The 20,775-nt window shown below is 39.4% G+C and overlaps 1 protein-coding gene across 2 annotated transcripts in view; it reads left to right on the top strand.

Annotated features, from left to right (window-relative positions):
- Positions 1 to 7,073: 7,073 nt before the first annotated feature.
- Positions 7,074 to 20,775, top strand: part of FAM208A (family with sequence similarity 208 member A) — a 32,995-nt gene continuing 19,293 nt past the window's right edge. For both annotated transcript variants that reach the window (XM_014943207.1, XM_014943208.1), the window contains exons 1-7: positions 7,074 to 7,458; positions 14,744 to 14,889; positions 16,012 to 16,104; positions 17,018 to 17,090; positions 18,436 to 18,527; positions 18,879 to 19,037; positions 20,360 to 20,487. In XM_014943207.1, the coding sequence (XP_014798693.1) occupies positions 7,074 to 7,458; positions 14,744 to 14,889; positions 16,012 to 16,104; positions 17,018 to 17,090; positions 18,436 to 18,527; positions 18,879 to 19,037; positions 20,360 to 20,487 (1,076 nt within the window). The remainder of the gene's footprint in view (positions 7,459 to 14,743; positions 14,890 to 16,011; positions 16,105 to 17,017; positions 17,091 to 18,435; positions 18,528 to 18,878; positions 19,038 to 20,359; positions 20,488 to 20,775) is intronic.

The raw sequence follows: 20,775 nt of genomic DNA, 5'->3' as shown, positions 1-20,775 counted from the left end.
TGCATGGATGAAGACTTATCTCCTGGAACACAAAGGTCTGCTAGGAGACAGCAGAAGAACTTAGTTTAAAGTCTGTGAAGCTGAGTACTGGGGAATCAATTGGCAGAATATGGGTAAAAGATAGGCCCAAAATTGAACTCCAAGGAAGAGAAGGTATTTCTCAAAAGGTATTTCTTATTCAGCATGACCCACCTGAACCAGGGATACTGCCTTAGGAATGCCTCTGCAATAGCAGGAAGTGGGTTTCTTGAGGTTTCACAGAAATTTCTAGAGTTTGAAAGATATATCAGAATGTTTACTTGTCAGTTTAATCAACTGCTGTTTTTGAAAAAGTTGATATCTTACAGTGACACTGTCTGGCACTTGGATCCTGGGAATTAAGACTGTCTGCTAACAGAGCCAGAAACTGAGTTATACATAAATGGAAGATTTGGTCCTTTGGATATAGGGTTCCAGTTGCAGAATGGACAGTTCTTCCAGATGTAATGCTACTTGTGAATACTGATTTTAAAATACTGTAATCTGTTCCACAGGTTGATGCTGCCATCTACTGGAAATAATAGTGTATTTTTAGAGCTGATTTGATTACTTAAAATTTTAATTTTTTTTAAGCTGTTAAATGTGTTAATAATTATAAAACAAAAGTCAGTATTTTAAAAAATGCAAGTAGATCATTTCAGAGTTTCACCTGTGGATCACAAATTTCTTAGAGAAAAGTACTAGTTGAATTTCTGCTGCTGATCCCTGGTTTCACAGAGACAAGTTGAGCCAACTTCCCCAATTTGTCTCACCTTTCACTATAACAGGCATATTTTCTCTACTGCTAGTGAATGATACTAAAGCTCTTTTCAAGTATGTAAATTAGTTTTTGTCTCTGAATTTTCTGATGGTGCCTTTCTTTGCATGGTCTATGAAGAAAGTTTAATTATACTGTTCTCCTATCTTTGATCTCCTGGCACCTAAAATTTAGTCAGCGTGAATATCCTTGATCAAAATTACCATTGAAGAATGAGATGTGTTTTGCATCACCATAGTAATTTCTGGAAAATAAAATAGTCATTTCTAGTTACTTAAATTAAACTGCAACACTACGCTCAAACTAAATAATATTTTGCATTTTGAAATTTGTTATCATAAAAGAATACTGAGGTAATGTCTGGAGCAAGCACCCAAGTTTTTTCCTTGAGCATGGAGCCTTATGCAACCCTCCCTTATAAATGTCTTTTATTTTGTGGCAATTAATCTGATCTAAAACTGTATTACTAATGTATTACATATCATCTGATTTCAGAATCAAAGGGATCTGCAGCTGCTTTGTACTTGGGTGGGAAACCACTGGTGCAAGCCAGGGAGTCGTGGTTGAATGCTTGGCAAATATCAGAAACCACAAAATCAGAAACTAGAAAGACAATAAGGTGACAGATTTTATAAACTTTTTTTTACTTCAGAGTATTCGAGTAATCTCTTCCTATGATGATTTTTTCACTGAACCATTATTTTGTGAACTGGGATTCTTGCTACCTTTTTTATATCTATCAGGATTTAGGATTCATAGTGGTACAGTGATCCAGAATTGTTACATCATCTATTAAGCAGTACTTAGTAATTTTTGAGGTGGTCTTTCCCAGTTTTATGTTAATTAATACATAAAATAATTTTGTTCAGCTGCGAAGACGTATCTTTTTAAGCAAGTTGTACATTAGGAAAACATCTTTATATGTTTCATAAATGAACAAGACTTCTTCATACATTCTTTGTATTTTTTATGATACCTGCTTATGATGTTTATATTTCTCAGTACTGAACACTTCTAAATACATTATAAATGTATGCTTTAGCATATTTTCCAGTATGGAATTTGTGGATGTCCCTTCCCTGGAAGTGTTCAAGGCCAGGTTAGATGGGGCTTTGAGCAGCCTGGTCTAGTGGGAGGTGTCCCTGCCCATGGCAGGGGGGTTGGAACTAGATGACCTTTATGGTCCCTTCCAACTGAAACCATTATGATTCATTGTGAGAAAGAAAGTGGTAGAAAGCGTAATTCTCACAGTTACAGGGTGGTTTTAGTAGACGGTAATTTCCCCACCTTGTTAACTTTTTTTGTAGTTGTTTCTATAGTGCTTGTTGAATTTATTGGAATGGCTCTACAGTTGATCCATACAAAGTGGCTCCATTCCAGAATTACTGGAATACATGAAGATATGCACTTTAGACCCAATGTTTCTTCTGAAGTCTTTCAAATCTTACTGCCATATGGTTATTCACTGTCCGTGGATAGGTCTTAGTCTAATGTGAACAGTATGTCAGTAAAGCTGTGATAAATCAAACAAACAAGGAAGTAAATGTCATGTGTGTACACATATATATACACACACATCCTAAAATTGTTTTCCTAAAGAAAAAAAAAAATCATAGGTACTTACTATATCTATACGTATTAATGGCTACTGGAAGACCTCATTTGCTTTTGAAAATTCTTTCACCCTGCCCAAAACGTAGATACATTTTCCAGTAATTTTTCTGGAATAAGAATAGACAATATGGTTGGAAAGGCCTACATTAAATAAATGTGAACCCATTTCTGGAAGAAATTTGTCTTACCTAACTTTAAAACACCAGTTAAAGAAATCCCCCAGTGTCCCCAAAGAATTTCTTCCTGTACTTAACTTCTATTGCTAGAAAGTTTTTTTCTAACATTTAACCTATATCTCATTTGATACAACTTAAAGCTCATCCCAGTCACCAAGGCCATAGAGATTATTTCCTCGTCTGCAGCAGCGTTTTCCTTATTTGATAACTGCTGTTATTTATTCTCTCCCTTCTAGTCAAAACAACACTATTTTCTCACTCTTTCATACCATGGTTTAGATTCATGAAGCACAAAAGAATCATTAAATATATTCCCCGAAGTTACAGCAAAGAAAAGAAGAGTATGTGTAAAATGGGAGTGGGGACACTAGCTTAGCTCTGTAGTGTTACTGCTCATTGGTGAATACAGGCAAGCCAGCTATAATCAAATCCAAATACCCATCGACTGAACTAGTTGTATTTTGAATACGTACACAGCCTGGAAGTGATTTTAATAGCTATGCCAACTCAATAAAACAGGTTGACATGTTTGGAGATGTATAATGTATCAACACAGACTTAAATAGCACTAGATCGCTATTTCTATTTTTTCCCTTGTATATGGAAATTCTATTTGAACGAGGTATAATACAGCAAAACTATTCTGATAATATATCAACTTCTCTGTGATATTCTCTCTACCACCACTGAATCTTCACAGAGGCATCAAATTCTCAGGGAGACAGTCTTAATTTATCCATAAGTTGAACAGTGCATATATGGGTTTTATTACCTCTGGATAATTAACACCATGTTTGTGTGATTACATAAATGTTTGGTGTTGTGTTTCTGTAATTTATGTAAATTATAGTTATAGATACTAATTACCCTATTTAAACCTGGCTGGATCCCCAAAGACTTCCAAGAAGAAACTAATAATTATTAGCTTATCTGCTTTTAGCACCCTGGAGGCTACCAGTAACACCAGACCTTTCTTCAGTTGGGAGGTTACTTATATTTTCTGACTCACAGATAATCTAAAAAGAGATCAATATAATAAAAGGCCTGGATTAAAATACTTGTTCCTTGCATAGGAAAAGCTTTGCATTTAAGCTTGGTAGCTGCTTTTGAAATGATGAATAACTGCAGTTATTAGGCTTTAAGATAATCAGTATTAGTAACTAATGTAAATATATATTTGTTCAACAACTACAGCATTAATATACTTTTAACAAAACAAATTGTGGGCTTTTAATGTTTTGCTAGTTACTTGTAAAACTAAACATCCGGTATTCGTATTTCCCAGGCACTGCAAGAATGGGTTATTTTCAGCAGGAACTTTTCAATTTAGTGCATTCCTCAGAGCTGCCAAAGAAAGGTCTTTGCTATCCTTAGTAAAGAGCTCAAATTTCACCATTATATTTCAAATGTAAAATACCAATGTGGCTTTACTCCGAGTTATGCAGCCACTGCACTTGTGACTGCTGATAATTTACACAGCAGAGTTCAGCCTCACAAGTGAAGATGGCAATGAATCTGAACTCCCAGCTACCCAGTAAGCACCCAGGGGATTCTAAAAACTCCGTAGCTGAGTTTTCCTTAGGCAACACCGTTTGCAGTTTCTACAACTGAAATTATAGATTGGGATTTCAAACCCATGAATTAGTTTCCCAGTTTAGGGAAGTAACGGACTGAGTGGCAGCAGGAGTGGCAGAGGTGAACAATGTTAACCCAATTCCATACCGGCCTCTGATACGGGTGTAGGACAGACAGCATGAGGTAGCAACGCCTTAAAGTAGAGGCATCCAACAAGGCTCATCTGCGAATACCCAATCACTGCTTAGATGTGATGCTGTGCTGGTTTTGGCTCAGGTAGAGTTAATTTTCTTCACAGTAGCTAGTGTGAGCCTGTGTTTTGGATTTGTGCTGAAAACAGTGTTGATAATGCAGGGATGTTTTCCTTACTGTTGAGCAGCAGCAGCATACCACCTCATTAGCTTCCTTAGCAAATCTGCTGGAAAACCAGGCTCTGACTTAGCTTCAATAACACCAAAACCATTCATAGCATTTGGTTTCACTGCATTTGAAAACTGCTGCTCTGTGGTATATGAATAATGGATCTTGTTGCTTTCAGTTAATCTGTAATTCTTTATCCTACTGATGAGACTTTGTTTTATTTTTGACAAAGGTCAAATAGTTCATTACTTGCACATAGGGATTTTCTTTTTGAAGCTTGCAATTTGTAGTTTTACAAGTCATGGAACACAAATAATTATTCTCACTTAAGTACCCTTACTATAGAATCTGGCTTTTGTCACCATCCTAGAAGGGCATGAACATACGCTTGATTAAACATATAAAAGAGAATTAAATTAAATGAAGTCATAAAAGTCTTTGCAATAATACAAGAATGAAGTCATAAAAGTCTTTGCAATAATACAAATTTTCTTTGCAGTTTAAGATTGTGTCCCAAGAAAGCATTGATGCCAAACTTGCCCCAAAAGGCGAGATAGAAACTGCTCAGAGACTAAGTTTTCAAGTCCATAAGCAGGAGGTATTTATTAGCAACACGTTGGGGAACTCTCCAGGCCGCCCTGGACAAAGAGTTCCGCCGGTTAGTAATTAGTGCAGCTTTTTTTATACAAGTTTGAGTGTAGGTTACATCATCTTTACATGCATATTCATATCTTTACATGCATATTCATATATAGGCGGAGTCTTCCATTTTGGGGAGTCATCTGGTGGGAGTTCCGGTGCCTTCATCAGGGTGGGGGATCATCTTGTGAGTCTTCCTCGGGTTAAACTTCTGAACTCTTCCTAATTTGGGTAGCTTCCTGGTGTACTTGGCAAGGTCGGAGTGACCTTGGTTCATCCTAAAATTGCTGAGGCTACCATTTCATGTTATTTTATGGTTCTGGTGTTCTTTTCTATCAACTTGTTCTGTTTCTCAGACAATTTATTACCTTCGTGATTTGGTAAGATCTAGCAAATGTAGCCTGACTGACCACAAACGGGGCCTGCAACTACTCAGAGCTATGATAAGTGACAAGAGAGGAAGGCAGGAACGTAGGGAGTAGTCCTGAGACCAGCACAATGATGTCTTGAAGCAGCAAAACAGTGTTGTCGACCTTGCTGGGAGATAGGAGATTCAAAGAAGGAACCTAGCTTACATTTTAACTCCTCATTTCTCAAAGACTGCTTCCTTTTGAGCGGTTTCAGCATAACCATATTGTTCATATTTTTAACTGATTCGGTAGGAACTGTATCTCTTATGCTGTCTTTATACAAAACTGTCATTAGTGTTTTAATTGGGAAGACATTAGTCCAAAGACAGCAGTCTGGCAGCGTTTGTACACACACCCAGCCCCTAATTACAGAGGGGAAGGTGCTAATGGGGGGCCGGAAAGGTTGTGTGGTGCTGTTCTAATTCACCATTAGATTATCCAAGAATTCTAAGTGTTGTAAGACTTTTGCCTGTCCTTCATGGTTGATAATTTATTTTTATTCTTTAAAAGGGAAAATTTCGTCATTTTGGCTGAATCTGAGAGGAAGAAGAGCTGGTAGCACACAGCTGCTTTTCGTTCTCGGCCGTTTGTGGCGATGGCTTCGCAGGGACCCCGGCAGCTGGATCTTCCCCTGCCCGGTCCACCTCCTGCACCGTGCCGATGGACAAGCCGTCCTTGAGCTGCCTGCGGGGTTCCCGCCCGGACGCGGTAAGCCGGCAAAGCGCACCCCCAGGCAGGGTGCTCGGAACGGGCGCGGCCGCCGCTGCCCGGCGGGGATGGCGGGCTGTCGGCCGGCCCCATATCCAAGCCTGCGCCGTTACTTTGACGCGAAACGCTCCATCCCCTCCTCCCCAGCGCCACAGCCGGCGGGACGGGGACGTGGACCCAGCGGCGGCCCCGCTCCCGGCCACAAGCGGCGACGGACACCTGGACCTGCCCGGCCCCGCGCTCCCCTCACCGCTCCGGGCCTCTCCCCGGAGGCGGAGGAAGGGGCTGCCGGGTCCCCGCGCCCACAGGGCTGGTAGGAGGGACGCCGCAAACGAAGCGAGCCGCCTCTTCCGCCCTATCCTGGCAGACTGCGGGCGGAGGGACCTTTCTCAGGCGCTTGCCCGATAGCCCGGGGCCTCGCCCGGTCGGCGGCGGCCGGGGTTGCCACCATTTTAAACGCGGCTCCGCAGACGGAGCCTCCGCCTCTCGCTTCAGCCACCCCCCGCTCGCGGAAGCGGCGGCCGCAGCGCGGGAAGGCCTTCGCCTGCCCCTCTACTTATAACTTATGCCGCGAGTGGATTGGCTAAGCCTGTCCGGCTCCGGCCCCGCCCCCTCTGTGTGCGCGGCCGCCATGTTAGAGAGCGGGGAGGGGGCGGCGGGGCTGCCATAAAGGTAGCGGACGGAGGGGGAGCAATAGCGGCAGCGGGCGGTGCATGGCGCTGGGGAAGGGGTAGTTCGGTGGGGGAGGAAGAGAAGGCGCGGGCTGTCGTTCTCGCTTGTCGGCGATAGGAGTGAATGGCGGATGTCGTGATCCCCAGTGGTGGCGAGATGGAGCCGGAGCAGCATCAGCGGACGGAGAAGACCAGCGCGGGCCTCCTCCGGGTGGAGAGTAATAGAGCAGGAGCCGCTGAGGACACCACACAAAATGGCGGACGCTCTGAGAGCAGTAGCAGTGGGGAGGCGCTGCTGGTGGCTGCTGTTGCTGCAGAGGACAAGGTCCCCTCAAACCTCAGCATCACTGGCAGCAGCCAGCGCAGGAGCAGCATCTCAACGGCAAATGAACAACAACAGCAGCCGCCCAGCGGTGTGTTGGGGGGGCCTCCCCCTCTCCCTAAGCCCCCAGAAGACCTGCCTGTTAGGAGGAACTTTCAGATCCCCAGGAAGAGCAGAGAAAAGAAAGGTTGTTCCTTCCCTTTCCTTCCCTTCTCTCCCTTACTCCTGTCTTCATCTTATTCATTAGGCAGGCTCTTTATGCACCTCACACAACTGCATGCAAAATCCTGCGGGTGTGGAGGAGGCTGTGGCATGGCTCGGACTAGCGAGGCTGCTGGGGATAAGATTTTTAGCGTCAGAGAGGCTTTTACATTCTTTCCCTATCCCTCCCTCTTTTCTCTTTCGTTTTTATTTTGTCACAAGGAGGAGAAAAAAAAACCGAAAACAAAACTCGGCTTGAATTTCAGACCGTTGCTTTAAAAGGACAGAAAGCTGGATGCAATCAGGGTGGGCTTGAGTGTTGATCCTGGCTCTGCTTCTGGAGATGCAATCGCATGCAGAGAAGATGGTTCTCTGGGACATGGACACGCAGAGAAGATGCTTCACTTTTCTCTTCCCCTTGAATTCCTCTGTGCAGGATGAGGCTGTAATCCTGTTTAGGGTAGACTAGCAAACACTGAGCAGAGTTGTCCTTCGTTGACGAAACGCAAAAGAATGTTCTTATCTTGTGAAAGTTCCTTACTTTGCAGGGAGGAGGCGAGCATCCCACGTTCACGTGCCTTGCCTTGGAAGTGTTCCACTTCCAAGTGTCCAGGGCTTGTTTTTTGGCTTTCAAGTAATTCTTCCTCTAAAAGCCCATGATATTTCTTGCTTTTCGTGAGATTCCATTGGCTTCTGCTTATCTTTGATATTATTAAAGGGCATTGAAGACATTTCTTGTTCCCTCCCTGAAACTTATCTGAATTCTTGACCTTTTACAGTGTGGGGTCAGTAACTTAGTACATATCAGAAACTGTTCGCATAGGCTTTTAGTTCTTCAGAGAAGAGTCTAACATCTAACTTCTTGAAAGGCTTTCTTCTATAAGGAAGAGATGAAGGTAGGTTTATTTCATTATCCAGTCTTTTCCTCCTTCCATTTTCGGCAGTAATGTCCCCTTTTTTCTTTTCTTCCCTGTCTTTTCCATTGCCACCCGCCCCTCCCTGAGGGGGGATGCAAGTTGGGCAGAGATTCATTGTAAAAAGGACCGGGTTGATTTGGAGGAAAGAAGTCTCTTATTCATCTGACAGAAAAATGTCTGGATAAAATATGGTGCCTCTTGCACTTCCGTATGTCAGACCCAAGTGTGGTAACGTTTGAATACCTTTAAATATATCTCAGAAATGTTTATTGCTTAACCACAGACATTTGAAGTTCGTCTCTAACATTTAGTTCAAATGTGAATGAAAACCTGCAAAATACCTTTTTGGGTCATCTAATTCATCATTTGCCTGTATAGAACTATCTCCTACAGTGTGTAAAAAGTTTTAGATAATGTGGTTCAAACATCAGGCTTCTGTGGCTTCGAGGGTAGAAGGGGAAGCCATTCTTACTCTCCATCTGATACTCACTTGCTCATGTCAAGGTCGTTTGACGTGTTCTTAAGGCCTTACATTTTAGCATACTTGTCTTTTTCCTTTCCCTTCCAGCTTCAGAGTGCTTCTTGAACATTTTAGTCATTCTGGCCATTTGCAGTTTTCAGCCTTCTCAGACCTTTCTCCATCCTGTCCACGGTGGTTGCGGTCGTGTCTCATGGCTGCTGACTGTTGGCCGTACACCATGTGATGCCATAACGCAAAGTGCTTTGAGAGAGTGTGTTGCAGGCAAGACCAGCAGAGGTGGGCTCACATAAGCACTGCCAGGGTAATTTTTGAGGACAAACAAATTGCTATTGGAATTAGTATTGGCATTTGAGAAATGATGCAATTAAATCAGCTCTGGAATTAAACTACAAGATTAGCAGTGCATTGATTGTCTGACAATGTAGTGGTATATGCTTACAATGAGCTTAGTACCAGTGTTCAAATGAATCTTGTTGAATTACAAAATAATCAAGACTATCATCTGTCCCTCTCAACAGAGCTCTCTGGGCTAGATTCTAAATTCCAGCATGAAACAATACACGTGGAATACACTTTTTCCATCCTTCCTTGCATTGAAATTGTCCTTGTTTTGCTTTTTAAACCTCCATTTAATTCCTGGACATACCATCCTGTTAAATGCCTGCTGTCTTCATTATGACGATTAATCTGTCATGTACGAACCATACAATCTGTACAGGGTGACTTTGTTATTCATGTGGGGTGGTTTGGGGTTTTTTTGGTGGTTTGTTTTTTAAAGCACCAAATTGTCTTTTGGGAACAATTTTTGACTGTGGAGCAATTAAAAATTGAATCTGCAAAACAAGAACGAAAGGGAAGAATCCCAGAAGACTTAGGATTTAGCTGTTTATTTGGCCTTTCTGGAATTTCTCTCCACTTGTGTTGGAGACTAACAGCCTTGTTAATGTGGAGATGTGCATCTGCAGGATACATACTTCTTGAAACTAACTGTGGTTAGTTGGCACAGAGCATCTTTCTTCTGACCTCCTTTTTTTCTCCTAGTTGAAGAACGCAGGAAACCAAACTGTAAAAAAAAATTGGCTCTGAGATTTTTTTTTTTTGTAATGTGTGCCTGTATTTGTTTTCCTGCTTAAAACAGTCTTGAAATTTTCTGTTTTCTTGGTAAATACAGCTTAGTGACAGTTTTATGGTCTCTTGAGTGGCTTATCTCTTTTTAAGCTTAGCACTCTAGCAAGTTGTCATGGCCTTTTCTGATTGGATTGTCAGATCTTCTCCAGTCTTCAAATCTGCCTGAAACTTCAAAGATCTTTGTTTAATAGGATGAGGAAAACAAATTTTCAAGATAAAGCACTGGAAGGGCATTGTTTGACTCGCTGAACTCTGAGTGGTCCTTACACCAAAAGGCAATTCCAAAAAACACACTCAAGTAGCCACCAATGGCTCAAGGGGTTGCTTGTTGGTAAATGTTGGACAAAAATGACTGCTCTTTCTCAGGCTGAGTGGGAACAAAAAGGTCTTGCTTTGGTCCATGAAAGTCTTGGCAGTACTTTCTTGGAGGTCTAGGTTGTCCCTTTTCTGCCTGATAGTATTTCATGTTCCATTTTGCGTTTTGTCTTAAAATTTTCCACATCTTTGGAAGAGATCCATATCTGCTATTTGCTACTTGCTATTTCTACATGGGGCTTTCATTAAGCAGTTCTTGAATTTAATGACTACTTAGACCTTTTGAGAGCAAAATACATTTGGGGCTGAAAAAATCATAAGTAACAACATTATGGTTCATCAGCAAAACATATTTTTGTTCTTAGTCTTAAAAAATGAAGACTTGAAGTGGTGTTTCTCAATGGAGTTTTCATAGCAGGAGCACTCGTTTGGGAAGAGTGCTAGCTTTCTGCCGACTTACCTGATAATCAAATAAGTAATTTACTTCACTTGAAAGTTAGTTCAGGATTTCTTAAATAGAATGTCTCTGTCTTCCTCTTCTTCACATTCTGACTTAAAATCAGAAGGAGAAAAAAATATGAAAATACTACAAACACTTTAACTTCAAACTCAGTTTTCTCAAGTTGAAGCACCGGACAGCTGTGAAAGAGAAACTTAAAGCCTCTGGGGAATGACATCCAGCCTAACGTCCGGTCTGGTGTCTGTCCCTGGGCTACCTGCTACATTAGCTGCTCTTAGTTTCCACCTAAAAATACTTACGTATGTGCCAATACACTCGATAGAAACTAAATAAAACTAGTATTTATGTACTGGTTTTTACTCGTGCAGAACAAGCCAGCAAAATCCACAATAACTGACTGGTATGTGTTACAAGGTTACTGCAAGTTAGTCCTTATATAGATGACTTTAATTTACACAGGCCCAATAACGGTGCAACGTACCCATATCAGGTTTGTATAGTGAGCCTGAAAACTACATATGCACACAGTGTTGGTCTCTGAGGTGAGGTGAGATTGAAGATAAGCTTGATAGTCTCATCCTTTGCCTGTGAACATAGGATTTGGTGACTGCTACAGCAGATCTAGTTTAGTACTGTTCAGGTTCTTCTCTTGCTTCTGAACTTGTTAAGTGAAGTGCATGCCCTTCTGTGGTGACCTTAACCTTTTGGAAACTAGCTGTCCTTCATCACAAATGCTTAGATGTCAAAATGAACAGTATTACCTTGCTAGTTACCACAGTAGGTAATGTTTCAGGTTTTTGGAAATAACTTGAAAGGTGCAGTGTCTCAAGTTCTGGAATGCCTGTGGAAGTAGCTTTGAGCCTGTCATGAAGCATATGGTTGGTGTGTCTGACGGGGCATGCTTGAAAAAGGGGGGAAAAAGCTTATGCCATGCACTTCTTAATTTTTGGACTGATGTATATGGTAACTTACTAGAAGTTCAAAACTAAGTGACTTACTTTTTTTACTTTATGATTATGGTGCTGTCCTCCAGTCAGGTTTTCTTTGCTCCATCCATCATTTAGCAACTCAGAAACAGAATGCAATAGATAGAGAATTAGCAGGCTGCCCCTGAGTAAGAACTGCTTAGTGGGTGCTGTCTAGTTCACAGACCAAGTGTGCATTGTCTTCTGCTGCTGTATCTGAAAAGGCATCAGGCAGACAGGATAAAATACAGTGTTTATAAGTACTGTTCAAAACATAAGTAGTATGTTCTGTAAGGATTATGCAGTCAAGAAATTTCATTCATGTTCCTTTTCTCTCAGCCAGTAGCTGACCATGAAGTCAATCACTCTTAATTTATGCATGAAGTAAACTAAGGCAAGATTGTATGTGTAGTTCCTGTTCACTTTGTATTGATTGGGCAGTGTACATCAAAGGAATAGAATTTCCTTTACTGTGATGGGGTTTTTTAATTATTATTAAGCATTTTCCTACCGAAAGGTAGATGTAGGGTCTTGTTCGTGGACTGATGCGGTCAGCTACGTGGAATTGGTCTTATTTTCATGTTCTCAGATGGAAAAATTGAAATCTCAAAAGTAACTTTTATGCCCAAGTACTTAAAAATATCTCAATTTTGATGTATCTTTACTACAAAGATAGCAACAGCCCCTCTAGCTTCAGTAGCATCTCTGATAGATGGTGTTTGTTTGGGGTGTAAATTTGGTGAAGTACAAGAAAGTATATGTATTATTGAATCATAAGTAACAATAGTAGTAACCCATACTTTCAGTCCTCTTCTAAGAAATCAAAAAACCATAACAATCTTAAAAATTCTCTCTAATTTTCAGTATACCATACCTGAAGGTGTTAAGTAGAGCTCTTCCATAAATTTGCTGAGAGCTACTTGTATAGTAGTTTATGTAGGTTCTCAGTAGCTGAAGAGCAGGGGGACTTGCTCTTCTTGGGCAGCTCTGTCTCAGCTCGTCAGAACTGGCCACAAAGCAGGAAGTGTTTAACACACAGATGGGAATGTAGTTGACAACATTTGAATGAATGACAGGATCTTAACTGATGTAATAATATGCCTCTTCCTAGGTTTGCATCTGGGAAGTAGGCAAGACATTGTGTATGGTTTGTGGTCACTTTCTAGCTTGTCCTGTAGAGTTTTCTACTTGCCGGGACTCAAGACAGAAGAAATAGGCTGGGTTTGAGCGTGTGTTTCTAGGGGGAAGGAAGGAGAAGGGGTGTGTACAGTAATCACTGTTCAGGAAACGGGAAATTTGGACAATTAGCTGACGTTGGTGATTGTCTGCCTTAACGGGCCCTTTTACACAGAAGGGGAACAGGCAATATATGAAACTCAGGCACTACCACACCAGGGTTTAATAGCTCCCTGTCAGAAAGATCTAAGAGGAGTTTGAGGATGGGAGGTGCTTTTCCAGTGTGTGTGTATCTATAGTACACTTGCTTTATGTTTTACTTGTAAGTGTTGCTCTCTTCAGTACAAGCGCATTCAATCTCAGTAATTCTAAGTTGAGAATTTCATTTGCTTCCAATTATCTTTCCTCCCATATTGCTGTCAGCTTTTCAAGAATGAAGGCGTTGTTACTGAAAAGAATGTTACATAGTAACTTTTTTAAAAAATCACTTTCATAATTTCCATGAATCACTTATTCATTGTTGCTGGTGTTGGAATCATTGCTTTAGTTTGCAAATCTGGTATTACATTTTAAAGTGTGTGTGTAAATGCAGCTTTTACTAGATAACACAAGACAGTTCAGTTTTCATTTAGAACAATTATTTTATATTAAGACTAGTGTAGTAAATATTTCCTGCAAATGAGGACAAGATTACTATCTAAATCTGCTACCGTATTATTTAATGAAGTTGGAGATGTAATTAAATTTAATTTGCTGTTAGAACAATGGTAGATTGTCTTTTATGTGAGAATAGTAGTATTGTAGTTCATTCCTAACTATTGTAACTTCTAGCAATTTCAGGTGGTGGTGGTGGTTTGGGGGTTTATTTTGGTAGAGGAAAAAGAGGTCCTCCTACAAAAAGAGCAAAATCAGTCCCAGAAATATCTGCTGGGAATACTTTCTGTCTGAAGTTTGCAAATACCACAAAAATACTGCGCTTCTTGTGAGTATTTTGGAAGTTGCCCTGGGGAGAAAAACGCTTGCTGTAGTGAACTAGTTCAGTTCCCCCAGGAGTATTATTTTCCTAGATATTACTCTCAAAATCTGCGCTCAGATTCTCTGCTGGCCCACTCTCTGGTTGCTCTTCTGATGCGTTTGAAACTTTCAGTTCCCAAATGCAAATAGAGAAGCTTGGGGAGGTGAACACTTCACTGTGGGAGCTCACCCAGAGGTTTGCCCAGGAGGTGAATTTGTACAACAAACAACAAATGAAGGGCTTCCTTTTAAAGCAGTTATTGTACAGTATAAGATCATAAAGCATGAACATGGGCAGTGTGGGTTTTAGTAACAGGAGGTTATTGAACTTCTTAAGACAGTATTGAATTTATTCATATTTAGCCTAATGACTTTAAGCAAACAAATAAAAAACCCCATAACGGTTCTAAAGTGAGGCTAAGCTATGAAACTACTGTTGAGGTTTTTATTGGAGCAATGTGTTCCTGGTTCTTAATTAAAAGAGCTAATTAGTTTAATTAAAATCATAAAGGTTTAATTACGGTGTTTTGCGATACATATCAGATGTTTTCAAAGGGTAAATTCAGATTTGAGGTACTTTCCTTCCTAACTTCTGAGAGATAGGTGTTCAAAAGTAATACTAACAAAGCATAAAGAAATGTGATTTTGGTTTTTGTTTTGCTGTAATTTTAGGCAACTTTAACTTAGGCTAGAGAGTTTAAATTCCATCTTTTTCAAATATTTTAAATGTTTTGTATTCTAAGTTGAATCATAAACCATTTATCTCTAATGCATAAACTGACCATGAATTTTATTTTATTTCTTTTTCTTTATAGCACTCTTTCAGCCAGTAGCTCTAGGCTCTCGAGAATTTGAGGATGTTGTGAAGATTCTGCATTCATCTTACCTGGAACCTAGTTCAGTGTCCAATTTTCATTACAAGAGAGCCAGCTTAGTTCATAGTGAACTGTTGGAAAAGGAAGTGAGTACATTTGTGGCTTCTCTTTATGAATAAGGTACCAGTCAAATGAAGTTTAATGTTTTCTCTGAGTCTAGAGGTAAAGACCGGGAGATTATTTTCTACTTATGTGCTTGATATTTAATTGTGAACTCACATCAGCAGCTATTTTTCAGACAATTTTATGCATAGACATAAAATCTTGCCTGCCAGATGCTCAAAATAGACAAAAATTAAAAAAATGTATTTGGCACCACTTGCCTCTGTGCATTTTTAGTTTTTAAAAGTCTTCTTAATATATTTTTAATAACCTGGAAAGGTGCTATAGTGTCTTCTCTGAAAGGCCTGATGCTTCCTGTGAAATTTAAGATTAAAATATTTTTCTGATACTAAGTTTACACAGAGTCTGTAATGTTGTTATTTTCCAAGAAGTACCTCAAAGAGTTGATTACTTGGACTAGTAAGTGGAGCAGCTCAGTTGAAGCACTTCTGCTGTGCAGTGTCTGGTGTCTCTTAAATCCAGCCTCAGCTTTCTTTCATAATTGTGAAATAAGTTTTCAGTTGCAGTGCCAAAAGCTTCGTGTATGGAGTAATAGGTAATATAATTGTTTTGCTCTAATTATTATCTTGAAACTATAATGTAAACCCTGAAGTTTGTTTGTTTTTACTACTGTAACGTTTATGATTCGTGGTTACTGCTAAGGAGCTGATGAAAACCACCGCGGTAGCAGTGAGGTGCAGCTCCAAAAGTACATGCATAAAGTAAGAGATAGTGGTCTGTCTCCTAAAATGAGAGAAAGGCTTATTTCTGTAATTTCAAAGATGATACGGGAGGCATTGAGCTTCTAGTGCTTCTAGATAGTTGTGCAACAAAGATAACACTAAAACATTACTGCACAGGTTTGTTTGAAGAGTTTCTCTTCCTCAAAAAAACCAAAGTCGTCTTTGGGCAGATGAAGCCAATGATATTTCCCATGCGTATCATGTTTTTGAAATTTAATTTTAGTTTACTGTAATCTCATTCAGATTATCTTTTGATTATTTTTGTGCACTTGGATCTGCTAACATAGATGAGGCCTTAAAAGACTGACACTTGAATGTGACAGCAGTAATCAGTCTACATGTGTTAAGAATTTTCTGTAATAGTTCACAGAAAAACGCAGAGAGCTGAAATTTGATGGTCGCCTGGAAAAAGAGCTTTCTGAAAGCTATGCATTTTTGATGGTTGATCGACCTCAGGTAAGAAAACAAAACTGTATATAAAATGCATTCTCTTCTTTCTCAATTAAGAGGTTTTGGTTGTTTTTTTTTTTTTAAACCGAGTGTTTTTACTGACACACTTATTAATCTGTAAGTTATTTTTGCAAAATTCAGCACTGGAAGGTGTACAAGGATAGGAGAGAGATACGATATTATGTCACTGTTTAAATCCTTGATTCCGGCTGTTTAAGGTGCTCCATTTACATGTCTTTTTAAAGTAGCTCCTCTGATTTAGGCTCTGGTTTATAAATAAAAGGATAGACTTTTCTGGATGGCATATGGATTTTTATTGCATTTGTGGTTTTTTACTTGAAAAGGAATGTCACAAGTTTTCATGGCAGCTGGGTTTTGGTGGTGGTTTTTTGTTGTTTATTTTTGTTTTTTGAGTCAAGAAGAGATTACCTTATAGGAGAAGGTAACCTGTAATATTAGAAAATGGAACTTATCTTCTGTGTCTCCTCTTTGGTCTTATGTTTTTAATGAAAGTGATGGAAAGAGAACTTCTGTGCTTTTTCTGCTCTTATAGAGCAGGATTTCTGAAGTATTCAATCATTTGGCAGGCTTACTTCTGCTTGGTTTATTAAAAGTGGGTAATATTCATAAAGTGTGTTTAAGGTATAGGGAGGCTGTTTTTTGGTTTTTTTTAAGATGGGGGTGGGTCTATGTAACTGCTTCCTACTGACAGTTGGACTTGCACAGATTAATAGTTTATATGGCAATTTAGACTAGTCTTACCTCTTGGTGGTCTTGTTTGTAAGGGTTTTTGGGGGCTTTGCTTTTTTTTTTCTCTTTTTTAGCTCAGTCAAAATTCTGTAATTGTTGTATCTCATTGTTCTGTTCATACTTTGAGCTTCCTGATAGAATCCTTTAAAAAAATGTCTGTTCTTTTCAGATCCAAAACATATGTGAAAAAGGCCTGCAAGTGGGACACTCCAAAATTACAATTCTGGGCAGCCCTTCCATGGGTAACTATCTTTTGATTATATGTGTTGGTGTTATTCACTGTGAGTTGGCAGATAATGTGATGCAGTTGTGTAAACTTTCAGTCCTTTTTCTGTCACTTTTTGCAGGAACATCACACCTAGGTATTTTTAGCAACATAAATCGACATCAGAATATTATCTCATAACTCTGTTTTTGACTCGTTCACTCACTTAAATTATTTTCCCAAAGGGAAGACCTAATTCTCATTTTGGCTTAAGTCAAACCAATATATTGTGTCTTCCCAGTGTAATTTGGAGGCCAAAGAGCTAATGCAATTTATGGCTGTGTGCCCCTCTGTATATGTATATACAGATATACATGTTTATGCATTCAGAAATGCCTGATGGAACTTGTAGCTCAGCTTAGTATTGATGTAGATAGAACCCAAGTTCTTGAATCCACAAATCCAAGAAGAGCACAGATAAATTGGAGACTTGGAAGAGTCGTAAGGCGTTAAGAGATTTGAAAGAGCAAGATGTAAAGTTCTTTTTGCAAAGCTTTTCAAATTGAAAATTGAGACATAATTTTGTTACACTCTGTAAGAGCAGAGGTGCTAAAATAAATATTGAAAGCAGAACAGATGAGCAGGGGGACGAACAAAGGTATATGAGCATATAATTTTTTACTGGTTTAGTCAGTAAAGGTTCTGGAGCAATTTATTGAAGCAGTTAAATACAGAGTTGGAATGAGTGAAACCTAAGCAAAATGGATGCTTTTCTGAGTACCTGAGTTGAGTTACAGTTATTTGGTCTGAGGCAGTCAGCTAGGCCAAGAAATGACAGTGTGTGCTTGAGGCTTTCAAATCTATGAAATTATGGTTGAAATGTTGAAAAGAAAGAACTTATTTCACCTTTCCTATGAGTATTGATTCACAATTCCAAATTCCAGTGTATTTTTGTCAACACTGTATGATGAAAGATTGCAGAGATGCCTTATTTCCTATCATACCCTCACTGCTTATCTCCCCATTGTGCAATGGGACATTGTACAGAAGGAGTTCAGCTTTTTAAGAAACCACCTGAAAGCAGTATCCATAAGCCTTTGGGCAAGTATCCATACAGCTTTTGGTCACAGCAACGCTTTCAGGAATGTGGGTGTGCTCCTTTCAGACCAAGCTTGTGTCCATATTCTGCTGTGGTCTATTGTCTTAAAGGTGCAAATGGTGAACACGCCCTTCCACCTTTCCCTGATCGTACTCCAAACAGATTGTTGTATTTATATCATTTGGTATACATTGAGCTTTAATCCCATTTAGTGCTGCTTAAACTTGTAATAATGTTTTAACATTCAGTATCATGTGTTGGGTTTTTTTTATACTCCTCTCAGGTGTATATGTCTCCAGGTATGCTGATTTACTGCAGCCTAATCCCCTAGAAGCTGGAGCAACTGGAGATGTGATTGTTTTTAAAATAATAAAGGTAAGTTTATCTAGCTTATTTATGAAGAATTATATTGCTTACTGATAAGATAAAGGTGGTTTTAATGTAAGTTATTGAACTCCATTGACACAATTATCTGCTTATAGAGAAACTAGAGCCCTACCAGGTTTAAAATCCATTGTTGACACTGAGCTTAAATAAAGCATAATAAATTTTTATACAGGGCGAAAATGCCTTGTTTTCTTTGAATGAATGAAGATAATGTACTTTATAAACGGCTTTTTTAATGGTCTGTTTTCATTTCCTTGCTCTTAATTACTTTGGTACTTGAACAAGTTTGCCAGTTTTCAGGAAAAAGCTTATGCTTACAATTCTTCTGCTTTATTACAGGGAAAAATGAAAAGCATATATGACCACATTGGTATGAAAGCAATGGAATCAACAGTAAAGAGTGTGTTAGATCCAACACCAAAGCACGAGTGTCATGTTTCAAAGAATGCAAATAAAGTAACCTCCTTGTTGGCTTATCGAGCCTACGAACTTACTCAGGTAGAGGAAAGCTGAGCGTGCGTTAACTTCTTATATAGAACTTTGTAAACAGAACTTTTGAAGTGGTGGAGGTATAACTGAAGATATAACAAAAAATGAGCATGACCTGTAAAGCTGCAGTCTGCTGTATGTTTAGCAGTAGGCTACAGATGCCTGTATTAGAAATTAACAGAACAGCATGTCTGCCTCTCCTGATTTCCTTTCCTATACCTGGACCTGATGGAGAAGATCTTCTTCAGATTAGGATGCAGGTGGAACAGGAAATGGCTAGGGAACGTACACGGGGACTGGATTGTAGGCTGGAGAGGAGATCTGTGGAGTTTGAAGTGTAGAAGTAGAGCTGGCTAGTGGGCATTAAGTGAGACTCCTAAAAGGGAAAACATTGGCTAGGAAAGAACAGCAGTTACCTTTTTTTTTCTTTCTTTTGTTTCCATTACCAAATTCTCAGGTTTGGAGATAGTGAGGGAAGAGAGAACGGAATCAGTTCCGAGCATTTCTGTTCCTCCAGGTGTTGCATCTCTGTTATTGCAGTAATCTGTTGCAGTCAGGTTATTCCATCAAGTCCATAGATTTTGGGATGGTTACTTGAAAGCGTTCTCTTCAGTATTACAACTTCTTTTGACTTCTGTAAATCAGAGCTGGGCACTGAATCAGATGGTTAGGAAATGAATGTATGTTTTCATTTTTCATTACAAACTTGCCTTAATTTATATTTTTCTTTAACATGAGAATTTTGGGACTGAACTAAGGATGGACTACAAAGCTCATAGCCGTATTTACTATCCTCAGTGAAATATTTTTGGTTTTGTTAATTGGTCTCTTACCTTATCAAGAATATACTTTCAAGCAAATGTTGCAAAATTATTTTTTCATTCTTGATTAGCTCCTGAAGTAGTGTCCATCCTGTCAGTGTTTGGTAAAGGAGGGAGGAGAAGGTGAAAAAAAACACCTTAATTGGTTGTGTTATAAATTACATATGTGAATAGTATTTAAAAGCTTCCTTATTTTAAGTATCAGCTTTTGAGGAAATAGGCTGTTGGTCAAAGGAGCATAAATGTTCCTTTTTGTAGTTAATTACTATTTGCTATTTATTATAGTAACTTATAACTTGGTGTATATATATCAGTTAATGTTTGGCATAATGGGTTTCAAACAAACTCCCTTTGTTTATTTAAAGAATTAATCATGAGGTGTATTTTGTAAGCTATACCTGTGAAACAGAGTACACCTTTCAGTGAAGAAGGGTCATGGATTGTTAGTATATTTGCAAGATACAGTTTACCAGAGTTGTAATTTAACATTGTGTTCACTTCTTTTTCTAGTACTACTTTTATGAATATGGCTTTGATGAGATAAGGCGAAGACCAAGACATGTTTGTCCTTATGCTGTGGTTTCATTCACTTACAAAGATGAAATGGTGCAAGCACCAAAATTCTTGCCCCCGTCAAGGTAAGCAGGGAAAGGAGTTTAAGAAAGACTGCAAGCAGCACGAAGAATTCATTGCTCTTGGCAGTAGCTTAGAATTGATTTAGATGCACAGTGCTGAAATGAATGGATGTGTCACAGGGACTTAGCATAATAAATGCTTCTAATGCAAAGCAAGAGATGACAAAATTGGTTTTATGCAGCTGGCTGGCCCCTGTAGGAAGCAGTTCCACTGCTCTTTTCACCTACTTGCCTTCTGCTCAGGTAGAATCCCTGTATAAAGTGGCTTTTTTTGCATAATTGAGGAAATTC

The sequence above is a fragment of the Calidris pugnax genome, unplaced genomic scaffold (assembly GCF_001431845.1).
Source record: "Calidris pugnax isolate Ruff unplaced genomic scaffold, ASM143184v1 scaffold128, whole genome shotgun sequence".
NCBI classification, from domain to species: domain Eukaryota; kingdom Metazoa; phylum Chordata; class Aves; order Charadriiformes; family Scolopacidae; genus Calidris; species Calidris pugnax.
This window is presented reverse-complemented; position numbering and strand designations above follow the sequence as displayed.